This window comes from Perognathus longimembris, chromosome 6 (assembly GCF_023159225.1).
Source record: "Perognathus longimembris pacificus isolate PPM17 chromosome 6, ASM2315922v1, whole genome shotgun sequence".
Lineage (NCBI taxonomy): Eukaryota > Metazoa > Chordata > Mammalia > Rodentia > Heteromyidae > Perognathus > Perognathus longimembris.
The window spans coordinates 12,110,805-12,126,023 of NC_063166.1; the positions used below are offsets into that span (position 1 = coordinate 12,110,805).

Below are 15,219 nucleotides of genomic sequence, written 5' to 3' on the forward strand. Positions count from 1 at the left end.
AGTGAATTTGCAAAACAAATTCAATCAAAGATTCAAGGACATGAAAAGTAAACAAATGGAATTGAACATCTTTGCTACACCACTGAATGTGGAATGAGTTGATGTGCCTGATAACTACAACACGAAAGCATTCACCTGCATAGCTGTGATGATCTGAAAGCTAGGTAAAATAACTTCCCACTGCCTGACTTCTATAAATGTTAAAGAATGATGGCTTTCTCACTGTGTGGAGACATGCACTGAAATATGCATGTGTCCTGAATAACTTACTGCTGAAAGCAGTTCTTTTCAAAACTTATCATCCCCAAAAGTGGATTACACTCTAGAATGACACAAACCTAGAAAAGCAGTTGTAAGTGTAACATCGTCAATACTAGCTAATGTCACACACCTTACAAAAAAAACAGAGCAGCTGTAGCCAACACACTAGGTGAGAGGTAATTAAATGTTTGACCAAATATAGCAGGTTAGTCTTTAAGTTGTGTGTGTGTGTGTGTGTGTGTGTGTGTCTGTGTCTGTGTGGTGTGTATGCCAGTACTCATTCATGTTCACTCAGCCTTTTCTGTTTATATGGTACTGAGGAATCGAACCTAGGGCTTCATGCATGCAAGGCAAGCACTCTACCATTGAGCCACATTCCCAGCCTGAATGAGGCTTTTATCTCCAATTGATCACCAAAAAATAAAAAACAAAAATAAAAAGTGGGAATAGAAGTGTGGATCAAGCAGTAGAGTGCTAGCCTTCAGCACAAAAGCTCAGGGACAGCGGCCCAGGACCTAAGGTTCAAGCCCCCTGACCAGCACAAGCGAGAAAACACACACACACACACACACACACACACACACACACACACACACACTCTTACTTCCTTAACTGGAGCTGGAGGTATACAGTGGTAGAAACTTGCCTAGCATATGTTAGGCCCTGGGCTTGATATTCAGCACCCCTAACTGCCCTCCCCCAAATTCCTGATTTTTCTTGTACTTTCCTACAATAATAAATAGGTTTGAAAGGTGATCCACAGAACTAGTTATGAGGGAGCTTTGCTGACCAAGAAAATTACTACGCCAACAATTAGGAAGCAAAAGTTTTGTTCTCTTGTTATCATAACAGGAAACAAAAACTCAACCTCTCTGCCTATTAAGAGTATAACTAGAGGCTGGGAATATGGCCTAGTGGCAAAAGTGCTTGCCTCGTATACATGAAGCCCTGGGTTCAAGTCCCTAGCACCACATATATAGAAAATGGCCAGAAGGGGCGCTGTGGCTCAAGTGGCAGAGTGCTAGCCTTGAGCATAAAGAAGCCAGGGACAGTGCTCAGACCCCAAGTCGAAGGCCCAGGACTGGAAAAAAAAAAAAAAAAAAAAAGAGTATAACTAGATTCAACTGCAGCAATGTGATAATGAAACCAACTGAACCAAGTTACCTCTGAAAGCCAGTCTCATATTCCCAAACAGCAACTGGAGTTTGAAGGGTTTTTTTGTTTTGTTTTGTTTTTTGTCAGTGCCAGGGTCTCAAGGGCTTGAATTCAAGTTTGCTCATCTTGCTTGCTGGCCTGGTACTCAGCCACTTTGAACCAAGCCTCCGGCCCTGGAATTTGAATTTGTAAGAAGAATCATATTGTATACCTCCACTCTTTTCTATATTCTACAGGCCCTGCACAAACTTTATTCAGCATTTGTGCTCAGAATAGATGAAAATATTATTCATAGTCCAAGAGTGGCTAAAAAGGCTAATGGCAGCCTTATATTTATTCCACTTCAAATATGTGGGAAAACATTTTTTAGCCATCTGTTACTACTATGAGTATAGACACTAAAATGAAATTGAGCTGGAAAAACAGATTTTGATCTAAGTTTCATCACTGCCAAAGGATTGCAATCTGCCAGAAACAACAGAAAGGCTCTCAGACATCCTTGTGAAAATACACCGCAATGTCAGGATGTGAGAATTCTTAAGATTCACAGATCTTCAAAATTTCAGGACCAGGGCTGGGGATATAGCCTAGTGGCAAGAGTGCCTGCCTCGGATACACGAGGCCCTAGGTTCGATTCCCCAGCACCACATATACAGAAAACGGCCAGAAGCGGCGCTGTGGCTCAAGTGGCAGAGTGCTAGCCTTGAGCGGGAAGAAGCCAGGGACAGTGCTCAGGCCCTGAGTCCAAGGCCCAGGACTGGCCAAAAAAAAAAAAAAATCAGGACCAGAAAGATATTAGATAATCATTATCTCAAATCTATAATTTGCTAATGAGGAAACAAATGGCCAGAAAGTTAATCTGTTTGCTCAAGAGTCATAGCTAGCCAGTAAGAAGTCAAGATTATGGAAAGCAGAAATGAAAGTTAACCTAGTGTTCATTCAACTTTCCCACTACACTACCCTCCCCTCTATACTTCAGAATCTTCACTGCTAGTAATAGTGTTAGCTCTAATAGTCAGTCTGCTCCAGGTCCCATAGAAATGGAACTCTCAAAGGTGAAACAAAAAGGCCCACAAATAGATGCTGTCTCCTTCACAAGCCTTTGCACTGAGGAGGTATCAATCACAGCCCAAATCTCGGCTTCCAAACTTCCCACATAACAATCGTTGTCAAAGCATTTTCACTGCTCAGTCACACCATAGTCTTGTCTTCAAAAGAAGAAAACACAACTCCAAAGCAATTCACTAATACAGAGCAATTTCCTGCATCATCTCAGTAAAACACACGATAACTCTTGCAGCCAGTACTGCTCCAATCCAATCTGGCAGAATTCTTCATTCATAGAAGCTTGTTCCACTAAGTTTGACTCTCAAACATTCTTCAAGAACAAATTTTGTCTTTCTTAGGAGAAAATTCTGCCTACATTTTTTGTTTACAATGTTAAGTTTTTAAACTGTTATCTGAGATGCACTTTATATAGTGACTCATTTCCGAACTTCTATTTATGCCAAAATCACACTGTCCTTATTACTGTATTTCATTTTAAGTATTGAAGGCAGCAGTATAAATTGTCTTTTTCAATACTATTTTCACTATTCTAGGTCAGCCTCCTGTGTAGGCTTGGCACTACTTGGATGATGAACAAGCCTCCCGCTTGCTACGCAAGTGCTCTACCACTGACACATGCCTCCAGCCCTTTTCTGGACTGGTTGTTTTGAAACAGGGTCTCACCATTTGCCCATGTGCATACACTCTTGGACTGAGACCCTATTTTATACTGTCTATGTAGCTAATATGTACCAGCTTCTCCCACTGAAATGGAGCCTGATTAAATTTTTTTTTTCCCTGAATGAATGGGATGTAGCTCAATGACAGACATGTACTACCATACTCAAATATTGGTTGAAAAGGGAGTCTCTCAAACTTTTTGTTAGGGCTAAGATTTTTAAGTGTGTGTGTGTGTACTTGAGAGGTCTGGAGATTGAACTCAGAGCTTCACACTGTCACTTTTCTGGCATTTTCCTCAAGGCTGGCATTCTATCACTTGAGCCACACCTCCACATCTAGCTTTTTGCTGGCTAATAGAGTCTCACAGACTATACTGCCCACACTGGCTTCAAACTGTGATCCTCAGATCTCAATTTCCTTAGTAGCTAGAATTATAAGTGTGAGCCACTGGCACCCAGCTTTTTTTTGGGGGGGGGGGGTGGTGATGGGACTTGAACTCTGGGCCTGGGCACTCACTGCCCAAGCTCTTCGGCCCAAGGATAGCACTCTACTACTTTGAGCCACAGCGTCACTTCCCCCGTTAATTGGCGATATGAGTCTCATGAACTTTCCTGCCCAGGCTGGCTTTGAACCTCGATCCTCAGATCTCAGCCTCCTCAGTAGCTAGGATTACAGGCAAGAGCCACCAGCACCCAGCTAGCACTCAGTTTTTTATACTAAGATTTAAAATCAGAGCCACTTGATCCACACCTTCAGCTCCAATTAATGTAATGGTGTGAATTTTGTTTTTTTACTATACAGTAGGCCTACCTTATTTACCAATTTATGACACACAGTTTTGACCAAGCCCAGCAAAAAATTGTTTTTAACCAAAACAAATTTGAAAAACTTTTAAATCCCCACACATGCATTTCACAGCTTAGTTGATGCAAAGAAGCTCCCAGTCACATGTTGTCACTTGTGTTTAAACTGTCATGCAACGTGCATGTTCCCCTGCCTTTACCTTTGTGAAAATATGATTCCCAAAAAGCAAATGATGCCCTACAATCAAGGTAATAGTAAATGTGCTTAACTGAAGGGATAGGCAAAATTTTTAGCTTTGTTGAAAGGCAGCATGTCTAGTGAGAGGGGGACAGCAGTGCAGCAAACACAAAATCAAGCATGCACCTGTGACACTGAGCACTACGCGTGCTAAGCACTCGCACCTTCTCAACAGCCATTTATTTCCTAGGAACCATACATCCACAGATAGCCCCAGTCAACTGTATTACAATGGATTGAATTTCAAATTGTAAACTTCAAATTCCTGTGTTGAATCATACTTAGCCATGATGCAGTATTTCCTTTATATGGCTTGGATTTCATTTGCTAATATTTCATTAAGGAGATACTAGTCTTTGACCAACGATGGGTGGTGGTCATCTTTTTTTTTTTTTTTTTTTTTTTGCCTGTGCTGGGGCTTGAACTCAGGGCCTGGTACTGTCCTGAGCCACTTTGTGTTCAAGGTTAGCACTCCACCATCTCTACCTTTTTCTGTTTATGTGGTACTGAGGAGTCTAGCCCAGGGCTTCATGCGTACTAGGCAAGCACTCTACCCCGAAGTCACATTCCCAAGTCCAAGAGACAATTGGTGTGGGATTATTCTGAGTACTGAAACACATGAGCATCCCTGCCCCCGCCCCTCACACATACACATCAAATGCTGGTCACACTCCTCAATCACGATCACAAACAAAAATGGTTTTGCTGAGACACAATAATCTGAAGGATCTTATGCCAAAAGATGGGAAAGAAAATAATTTGTTCTTCTCCTCACTCCTTTATAGTTCCTTAACAACCCAAAAAGACTCAGAATCCATCATATGTAACTAATTCACTGTGAGTTTTGTGGGCTGGCTCAGAAAACCATTCAACATTATAACACTGTTTGTACTGGACCACACATTCCAAACGTAAAATTTAGAAATAAATTTTGGGAACAAAGTACTTCCATTCAGTAAGACTTAAATACACTGATATCTAGCCACCAATGTTCTCTATAATTTTTTATATTATGAGTTGGTGTCTCAATTTACATATAACCAATGCACTATATAAAAACTAAGCATACACGTAAAAAGATTACTAAAGTAGGCAAATAAACTCAATCCAACAAATATATTCAGTCCTTAATGTTATGGCAAGTAGGTACAAACTACATACCCTATCCCTAGCTTGGTAACATGCAATGTTTTATTTAATTCTCCCTTAACTATAGTACCTGTTATTGGAAACAGCAATACTTGCCCTAAGCACAGAGATGGAAATTCCCTTAATATACTGCCTGAGTTAGATTTCCTTGTCCATTTCCCTTCAATTTCCCAAGTCTGTTTTCCTCAGTTCGCATAATGTACTCTCAAGCTGAATATAGTATCTCATGCCTATATACCCATTGGTAGAAGCTGAAGCAGCCTCTTAACTGAAGCAGTTGTGGTAGAGCTACCCTTGAGCTGAAAAGCTCAGGGATAGCACCCATGCCCAGAGTTCAAGCCCCATGACTAACAACAACAACAAAAAAAAACACGGGCTGGGGATATAGCCTAGTGGCAAGAGTGCCTGCCTCGGATACACGAGGCCCTAGGTTCGAGTCCCCAGGACCACATATACAGAAAATGGCCAGAAGCGGCGCTGTGGCTCAAGTGGCAGAGTGCTAGCCTTGAGCGGGAAGAAGCCAGGGACAGTGCTCAGACCCTGAGTCCAAGGCCCAGGACTGGCCAAAAAAAAAAAAAAAAAAAAAACACAACAGCTTGAGGGTGAGGGGGTGTGGGGTGGCAAAACAAAATGAGAAATGTAGGTTAGTGGTAGGGTGTTTGCCTACACAAAGCTGGGTGTGCTGGACTTGGAATGTGGCTTAGTAGTAGAGTGCTTACCTAACAGCCAGCCTCGCATGCACGAAGCCATGGGTTCAATTCCTCAGTACCACAAAAACAGAAAAAGCTAGAAGTGGCGCTGTGGCTCAAGAAGTAAAGCCCTAGCCTTGAGCAAAAAAAAGCTCAGGGACAATGCCTAGGCACTGAGTTCAAGCCCCAGGAATTGGGAGGGGAGAGGAGCAGGGGAAGGAGGGGAGCTAGGTGTGGTAGTCCAAGCACTCAGATCACATGTGCCCATGAGTTCAAGAACAGCCTGGGAAATAGAGTGAGGCCCTGTATTTAAGGGGGAAAAGTCCAACATAAAAGCATACATGTATGGTCCCTAAAACACAAAAATATGGACTGGGAATGTGGCTAAGTGGTAGAGTGTTTGCCTAGCAGCCCTTGGTTCAATTTCTCAGTACCACATAAATAGAAAAAGCCAGAAGTAGCGCTGTGGCTCAAGTGCTAGCCTTGACCACAGAGAGGTTCAGGGACAGAGCCCAGGCCCTGAGTTCAAGTCCCGGCACAGGCAAAAAAAAAAAAAAAGCAGGCCAGTGGTTTCATTCTGATGGAAGAAGTGACAGGAGGGAAGCACTGATGAGCTTCTTGAGTGCTGGGAATATTCTTCTTCGGGGGTTTATGGTGACAGTGGGTGCTATGTTCAGTTTGAAATCATCAGTAGATGAAAAGCAGTACAGAATCTCAATTCCATCACCTACTAGTTAAGACCTAGACAAGTTAGCCTTTCTGTGCCTCAATTCTTTGTTGTTGTTTTTGTTTTTTTGTTTTTTGGCCAGTCCTGGGGCTTCAACTCAGGGCCTGAGCACTGTCCCTGGCTTCTTTTTGCTCAAGGCTAGCACTCTGCCACTTGAGCCACAGCGCCACTTCTGGCCGTTTTCTAGATATGTGGTGCTGGAGAATCGAACCCAGGGCTTCATGTATACGAGGTGAGCTCTCTTGCCACTAGGCCATATTCCCAGCCCTGTGCCTCAATTCTTAAGCTCTTCTGAGCTTAATGTCTACCTCATAGGGTTATTATGAGGATTAAGTTCTCACGACTTAAAAATGCTTATTAGTACAGATGTCTATTATTAAATATTACTAAGTAAATAAAAGTACTTTTTTTTTTTTTTGCACCAGTCCTGGTGCTTGAACTCAGGGCTTTGGCACTGTCCCTGAGCTTATTTTACTCAAGATAAGCTCTACCACTAAGCCACATTCCGAGCCCCTTTATTAATTTTTCTTTGTCGGGGGCCAGTCCTAGGCCTTGAACTCAGGGCAGGAGCAGTGTCCCTGGCTTTTTTGCTCAAGGCTAGCACTCTGCCACTTGAGCCACAGCGCCACTTCTGGCTGTTTTCTATATATGTGGTGCTGAGGAATCGAACCCAGGGCTTCATGTATACAAGGCAAGCACTCTTGCTACTAGGCCATATTCCCAGCCCCCCTTTATTAATTTTTATGTGTGTGAGCAAATGTACTCATACTAGAGCTTGAACTCAGGACTTGGATGCTGTCCAGTGGGGATGGCCTCCATCTCTGAACCTCCAGCTCTTCAGAACTCTGAGGCACTCTAAGCAGTAAGAAGAGTGGGGCATGCATCAGGACCTGAGGAAGTAGAGCTCCATCAGGCTCATTCATCAAAAGCAATTCTTGAAACCTGTGCCTCTAATTTCATCTGATACTGACATTTTCTAAATACCTATATCAAGTCTAACAGCCATGTGTCAATCATTTAAATAATTAAGACTTCTAATGGGTTTATAAATGGGCCAGTCAGCTTTCTGTCATTCATGCTGTGAAAGTGTCCCTAACTCCTCTAGCCACGTTATAGCTATTCTTATTAGCTATTTCATTGTCATACATTATAATAAATACTGTACCCTAATCCACTAAAAAAATCTTCTAGCTATGAATTATTCCTCCTTATTCTTATCTTTTACAGGCAAGAAAAGGAAGGCTCAGAAATGCTACCCCAATTCTTAGCAGCAGAACTAGAAGGTGAATCTGTTTTCTATGGCTCCAAAGCTCATGATCTTTTCATTAGCCATAATCCCTTGAGTTACTTCACAATCGATCATACGTCTTACTTGTACAATGAAAGGTGATCTAAAACAAGAAGAACCTAATTTAGTGAAAAATCAATTGTGTTTATCTACCTAATTATTTATTTAGACAGGGTCTCATTATATGGCTCAGTAGGTAGCTCAGGCTGGACTCAATTTCATGATCCTCCTGCCTTCCATTCTCAAGTGCTAGGATTACAGGCATGTACTACTATATCTGACTAATTTGGGCTATTTTTTTCCTTTCTTTTCTTTTTTGTCAGTGGTGGGATTTGAACTTTGGGCTTGGGCACTGTCCCTGAGCTCTTCAGCTCAAGGCTAGCACTCTACCATTTGAGCCACAGTGCCACTCCCTGGGCTATTTTTTTTAATGAATAATTACTTTTGTGTTTTTAAAGAAAGTTCTCTTCTTAAGTCTATCTAAATAATACTGTGCTATCTAAATGAGTTCTGTGCATTAAAGTTGTGTGCATTGAACATCAGTCATTAAAGCCATGGGTTGAAGCAATTACATTTTCCTTACTGCATTCTCAGTGCCTAAATCAGAGCCTGGCCTATCACAGGCATTTAAGGAAATATCAAATGCCAGTATCGCATACCTGTAATCCTATTCAGGAGACTGAGACCTACAGGACTGAGGTTCAAGCCAGTTCAGGCAGAAAAGCCCAAGAAACATTGTCTTTAATTAACCAGTCAAATGCTGGACTGGGCAGTGTGGCTCAAGGCTAGAGTGCCAGTTGTAAGCAAGAAAGCTGAAGGAGGGAAAGCAGAAGGTCATAAGGCCAAGATCCAGTATCAGCACAAAAGAGAGAAAAAAATTATCTTGAGTAACATTTCCCTCAAATCCTGTTTGCCATAGTATCTTGCCAATAAGAAAGATGCATTTCAACAAAACATTTCACTATCTGAAACCTCATGTCACAAATAGATGTAATTGTGCCAGGCACCAGTGGCTTACACATGTAATCCTAGTTACATAGAAGGCTGAGCTCCAAGAATCACCACTCTAAGCCAGCCTGGGCAGGAAAGTCCATGAGACTCCTATTTCTAATTAACCACCAGAAAACTAGAAGTGGCGCTGTGGCTCAAGTGGTAGACCACTAGTCTTGATCTGAAGAACTCAGGGACAGCGCCCAGGCCCAGAGTTCAAGCCCTATGACCAACAACAACAAAACAAAAAAAAAAGAAAAGAAAGAAAAAAAAAATAGATGCAATTAAGAGTCACTGGAAGATCCTCTCTGCAAGTCGTTCTCCTCAGGGTAAAATGGCACAGTCATCACCAACAAATAATTATCAAACATCTATAATATTTACTTAACATCAGATCTCATAGATACCTTCCCTTCCCCCTCCCCATCAATTAGCAAGATAGAGCCTGCCTGTGTGGTAGAAAGGACATAGACAAAGAAAGGTCCAACACTTAGGCAGCTTTTCCATGAAGTTTTTCACAAACATGAAGGCCTCAAAACTTTGGCCTTTCTAACCAGATTTACATCTTAGAAGCTCATCCTTGAGCCCTGAAATTTCAGATACAATATAATCTTTCCTCTTCCTCTTCTGTTCTTAGCTCAACATCCAGGAAAAACCCCTGAATGTCTATCAAACAATTGCTACTTCATCTAAAAAAGAAACTTTATGTTCTAATCTTAGTAAGCCCAAAAAAATCACTCTCTCTCTCTCTCTCTCTCCTGGCTTGTATCAAATTATACCAGTTGCGACCCCAAAAATAAACAGCCAGGTTCTATTGAGAACTTATTATGTTCTTGCACAGTGCTAAGTCCTTACATACACTAATTCATTTAACTTTTATTACTATCCTCCTTCTAGAGTAAAGAAAAAATCCTAGACTCTTAAATCAATGTTATAAAAATGAGATCATCTCTAGCCAGGCTCTAGTGGCTCATGCTTGTAATCTTAGCTATTCAAAAGGCTGAGATCTCAGGATCTCAGTTTATAACCAGCTGGGTCAGGAAAGTTTATAAGACTCTTATCTCCAATTAACTACCAAAACACCAGAAGTGAAGCTGTGGCTCAACTGGTAGAGTACTAGCTTTGAGCAGAAAAACTTAGGAACAGGGCCCGGGCTGAGTTCAAGCCCTAGGGCTGATATCAAGCAAAAAAAATAGCTGTTTATTCAAATTATTAAAGTTTTCCTCTGGTCTTATGTCCCAGTCTGCAATCTTTATTCTTACTTTCAAATATTTACTTAAGACACCTGGATTAACTCTACCTGAAAGAACATATATTAGGTTATTCTGATAACAGATTGAAAGTGACACTCTTCAGTTCTAGTTTCCAATCTGCTTTCCTCTATAAGGTTGTGATTAAGCAAAAGATGTATCTGAATCTAGCTGAAAATTAAAGTACCAACATCAAAGTATACCAGAGGTGTCCATCAGAAAACAGAGACATGATGGCAGGAATAATGTATCATACAGTCTTATGAAGGCAATGGAAAGACCTGGAAATGTACAAGAGTACAAGGCTTGAGTGTTCCATGCTGACTGGCGGCTTCTCTGACCCCTTCCTCCGGAAAATCAATGACCACTGTAGAGCCACAAAGGCTGGCTAAATCATCAACCACCACCAATTCTGGCCTCTGGAAGGAGGACTCCATACTAAGTGAAAGGTCTGAGAATGTGGCTTACTGGTAGAGTGCTTACCTAGCATGCATGAAGCCCTGGGTTTGAGTCCTCAGTACCACATAAACAGAAAAAGCCAGAAGTGGTGCTGTGGCTCAAATAGCAGACTGCAAAAGAAGCTCAAGGACAGTGCCCAGGCCCTGAGTTCAAACCCCAGGACTGGCAAAAAACAAAACCACAGATAAGTGAAAAACTAGTTCCCAATTTTTTTGGCCACCAATTCTGACAAGTTGCAATCATAACATAGAGATCACTGGTCATTCATAGCTGAAACTGTCTTGCCAGACAATCACTCAAGTCCTATTAAACGTTGAGCAAAATACCACGACATAACAAAGCATTAGGAGACAAACATTGGTGGTACTTTCCAAACCAGGTTGTCAACAAACAAAACAAAACAAAACCCTCCGGGTTTTTTTTGTTTGTTTGTTTGGCCAGTCCTGGGACTTGAACTCAATGCATGGTCACTGTCCCTGAGTTTCTTTTGCTCAAGGCTAGCACTCTACCATTGGAGCCTCGGCGCCACTTTTGGCTTTTTCTTTTTATGTAGTGCTGAGGAATTGAACCCAGGGTTTCATGCATGCTAGGCAAGCACTCTACTGCTAAGCCACATTCCCAGCCCCCTTCCCGTCTTCTTAAAGGGATGGTTGCAGAAACTTTATCCCAACTCTCGTGACCTTCCTCAAATTAGTGTACACCTGAGGCAAAGGAGAGAGAAAGGAGCTAGAAGGAGAGAAAGGGCCTGGGTGTGCTGGGTTTACATCTTGTCCGGGGTAATACAACAGGGACTGACAGAGGAGCAGGGAGCTCTGCGAAGGAAAAAGCCTGGGTATGCATGGGGGGAAATAGGAAGGTCGGGAGAGGGAAGGAGGACTGGATGACCGGGTTCAGAACCCGGAGGGGCGGGTTAAGAGGCGGGCGGCGCGTCCACAGGCCGGGGAGGCAGAGGGGACCCCGCGGCGGCGGGCGGGAAGGGGTGACCGGCTCCGAGGCTGGGGAGCGGAGGCCGCAGGCCAGGAGGGCCCGGGAGACACGGGAAGGAAGAGGGCCGGGGCTGGTGGACTGGAAGGAGAGACCGGGGTCCGGTGCGAGCGCCCCGACCCCGCGGGCCCAGGGCGAGGGTGGCACCGAGTGGTGACAACGGTCGGCGCCGGCGGGCGTCTGCCCGGACTCTAGTTGAGTGGGGGGGGGGGGGTCAAGAAGGGGGCCAGGGGGACCACGGAGCCCCGCTCGGGGGTGGAGGGCGGGAACCGGGCCCCAAGCGCGGCGTGAGGGAGGATGTGGGGTCAAGGGGGGGTCAGGAAGGAACCGGGACCGAGACAACCGGGACGGCAGGGCGGCGCGGGCGCTCTCACCGGGACAGGTGCTTCAGGATCTGCTTCTTAATGATCCCGGCCATGCCGGAGCCGCGGCCCGCGCGGAGGGCGGGCGGCCAGCCGTGGCCTCCTCAGTCGCGGAGAAGAGGCGGCCCCTCACCTCCCCGCCACGGCGCAGGCACCGGACACGGCCGCCACCGCAGCCGCCATCACGCTCTCCCGTCGCCGCACAGGGAATTCCGCCACGATCCCACCTACCCGCGCGGCGCCACAGCCGCCAGCCCGGGGCGACAGGGCGACCGCTCGCAGCGAGCCCGGCTCTCTCGCGGCGGCCGGAGCGTGGTGAGGGGCGGGGACGCGCGCGGCGGCGGCGTGGGGACGAGCGCGGGGGGCGGCGGGAGCGCGCGCACGCGGCGGGGGGCGGGGCCACGGCGAGGGGCGGGGCCAAGGGCGCGCTGCGAGGGGCTGGCTGCGATCTTCCCCGGCCTGATCAACGCTTGGCTGATGGACTCCTGGACGTTCACACCCGGGCCGAATGCCTGAGGCAGCCGGAAAAGCTGGTGTTTTAACCAAAACAAAAACTTGCAGGAACTCCTCCCTGACGGTGGTGATTCCGGGACTCGTGTTGCTCCAGGGAGGAAGTCCCAAAAAGAGAGACCTCTGCTAGGCTCTGTGGTACCCAGTTCTTGATGATGATCCAGGAAAAACAAAACAACACACACAAAAAAAACATCGAGGTGGCAACTAAGAAAGTTTACTAGTGAAGCCAAGTTGGGAAGGTAGTACACATCCTAGACTAGGGCGCAGGCAACATTGATAACAGGTGCAAGGAGTGTTTTCTTATCAAGGATTATTTGTGATGAAGAAAAAAAAGTGAGAGTTGGCTTAAATTCACCTTCATAAGCGTCCCCCCTCCCTTGTTCTCACATTCACTTGGGCTCTGAGACTGTGAGACTGACCTGCACTGATGTCTGGGCATCTCTATGAAGAAAGGTCAGATTTTGTCCTTTTAAGACAGGTGTCCCATCCATCCATGACATAAGTAAAGCTTTTAAACACACTTTGTGCCAATAAGAATCCTTTTCCCCAGTGCTTGTTTTCCCAGATGAGTGAACAGCCTTGCCTAAATTCCAGCCTAAGAGTATTCAATCACTTTCATCAGTAAGCAGTTCAAACGCAGATTTTTCATTGATTCTTTGGTCGGTTAAAACCACCCATTAAATCCAATTCACTTTTAGTGGTGGTATTGGTGGTCATGGGGCTTGAACTCCAGGCCTGGGTCTGGTGTCTGAGCTTTTTTGCTCCAGGCTAGAGCTCTACCACTTTGAGCTACAGTGTCACCTCCAGTTTTCTGGTGGTTAATTGGATAAGAGTCTCACAAACTTTCCTACCCAAACTGGCTTTGAACCAAGATATATGTATATATATATATGGTGCTGAGGAATCAAACCCAGGGCTTCATGTATACGAGTCAAGCACGCTAGCCACTAGGCCATATTCCCAGCCCCGACGTTACTTTTTAATCAAGCAAGTTCATAAAATTGTTAATTCTACTATTTAATCTTATGGTGTTGTTCCTTAGGTCCCAAGTTCCATTATAGGTTTACTTTTCTCTTTTCCAAGTTGCTCTTAAAAAAAAAAATACAGGTAGGTATATATAGGTTGGACTCAAATTTCCCATCCTCCTGCCTCAGCACCACTGAATGCTGGGATTATAGGCATCCACTACCATGCTCAGCTCTTCTTACATTTGTCATCTTGTAAATGCCTCCAGTGACACAGGGAGGTTTGGGATTTCAGGTAGATAGTGAAGTATACCTACTCTTCCTCTCTGAAAGTGAAGTCTCTGCTGCCACTCTTTTGTTTGTTGACAGGTGTCTTTGTCTGGGCTGCCCTTAAAATCGTGGTCCTCCTGATTCTACCTTGCTGAGTAGCTTAATGACAGGTGTCCTCACAATTACAGGTGTCCTCACCTACTCCTGGCAGATTTTCAAAACTTTAACTTTGAAGTAATTAAAAACTCACAAGAAGATAATATAGAGGGTTTGTATACCTTTCACCTGGTTTCTTCTATGGTTACATCTTACATAACAAGTACAATACAAAAACAAGTAAATTCTACTGGTATGTAGTTCTGATTCCCACCACCACCACCACCACCACCACCCCTGCCAGTCCTGGGGCCTGAACTCAGGGCCTGAGCACTGTCCCTGGCTTAAGTATTAAGTCCCCCATACATTCTTTTTCCTTTTTTTGGCAATGCTAGAGCTGGAATTCAAGGCCTAGGTGCTGCCCCTTACCTTTTTTGCTCCAGGCTAGCACTGTACTACTTGAGCCACAACTCCACTTCCAGCTAAATGGTTAATTGGAGATATATGTCATGAACTTTCCTGCCTGGGCTGGCTTTGAACTGCAACTCTAAGATTTCATCCTCCTGAATGGCTAGGATTACAGGCAGGATATGCTAGGCACCCCACCACTCAGCTCCATACATTTCTAGACATATTTACCTAAGCACCATTTTGTATCCAATAACTTACCTCACCTGTTTAATAAGATACCCACATCTCTTTTTTTTTTTTTTTTGGCCAGTCCTGGGCCTTGGACTCAGGGCCTGAGCACTGGTCCCTGGCTTCTTCCCGCTCAAGGCTAGCACTCTGCCACTTGAGCCACAGCGCCGCTTCTGGCCGTTTTCTGCATATGAGGTGCTGGGGAATCGAACCTAGGGCCTCATGTATCCGAGGCAGGCACTCTTGCCACTAGGCTATATCCCCAGCCCACCACATCTCTTATTCTACAATTAAAATACTTCAAAACATTGGGTGCATATAGAACAAAAGGGGACAGAGACAATGAAAGATGTCTAGGGTCAAGGATGATGGCAAACATACACACACACACACACACACACACACACACACACACACTCCCAGCACTTGGGAGAAAAAAGCAGGATTGTGAGTCCCAGGCAAGCCTAGGTTACATAGTGATCTTGAACCCAGTTTGGGCTCTACAGTTAAGACCCTATCTCAAAAAACAAAACCAAGCTGGTGGATCACACCTGTAATCCTTGCTACTCAAGAGGCTGAGCTCTGAGGATCATGGCTTGAAGCCATTTCGGGCAGGAAACTCCAAGAGACTAATAGCCAATAAACTACTCAAA

At 44.6% G+C, this 15,219-nt stretch overlaps 1 protein-coding gene across 2 annotated transcripts in view; it reads right to left on the reverse strand.

Moving 5' to 3' along the window:
• Positions 1-12,398, reverse strand: part of Uhrf1bp1 (UHRF1 binding protein 1) — a 46,077-nt gene extending 33,679 nt beyond the window's left edge. For both annotated transcript variants that reach the window (XM_048347912.1, XM_048347911.1), the window contains exon 1: positions 12,096-12,398. In XM_048347912.1, the coding sequence (XP_048203869.1) occupies positions 12,096-12,139 (44 nt within the window). In that variant the 5' untranslated portion in view covers positions 12,140-12,398. The remainder of the gene's footprint in view (positions 1-12,095) is intronic.
• Positions 12,399-15,219: the final 2,821 nt, after the last annotated feature.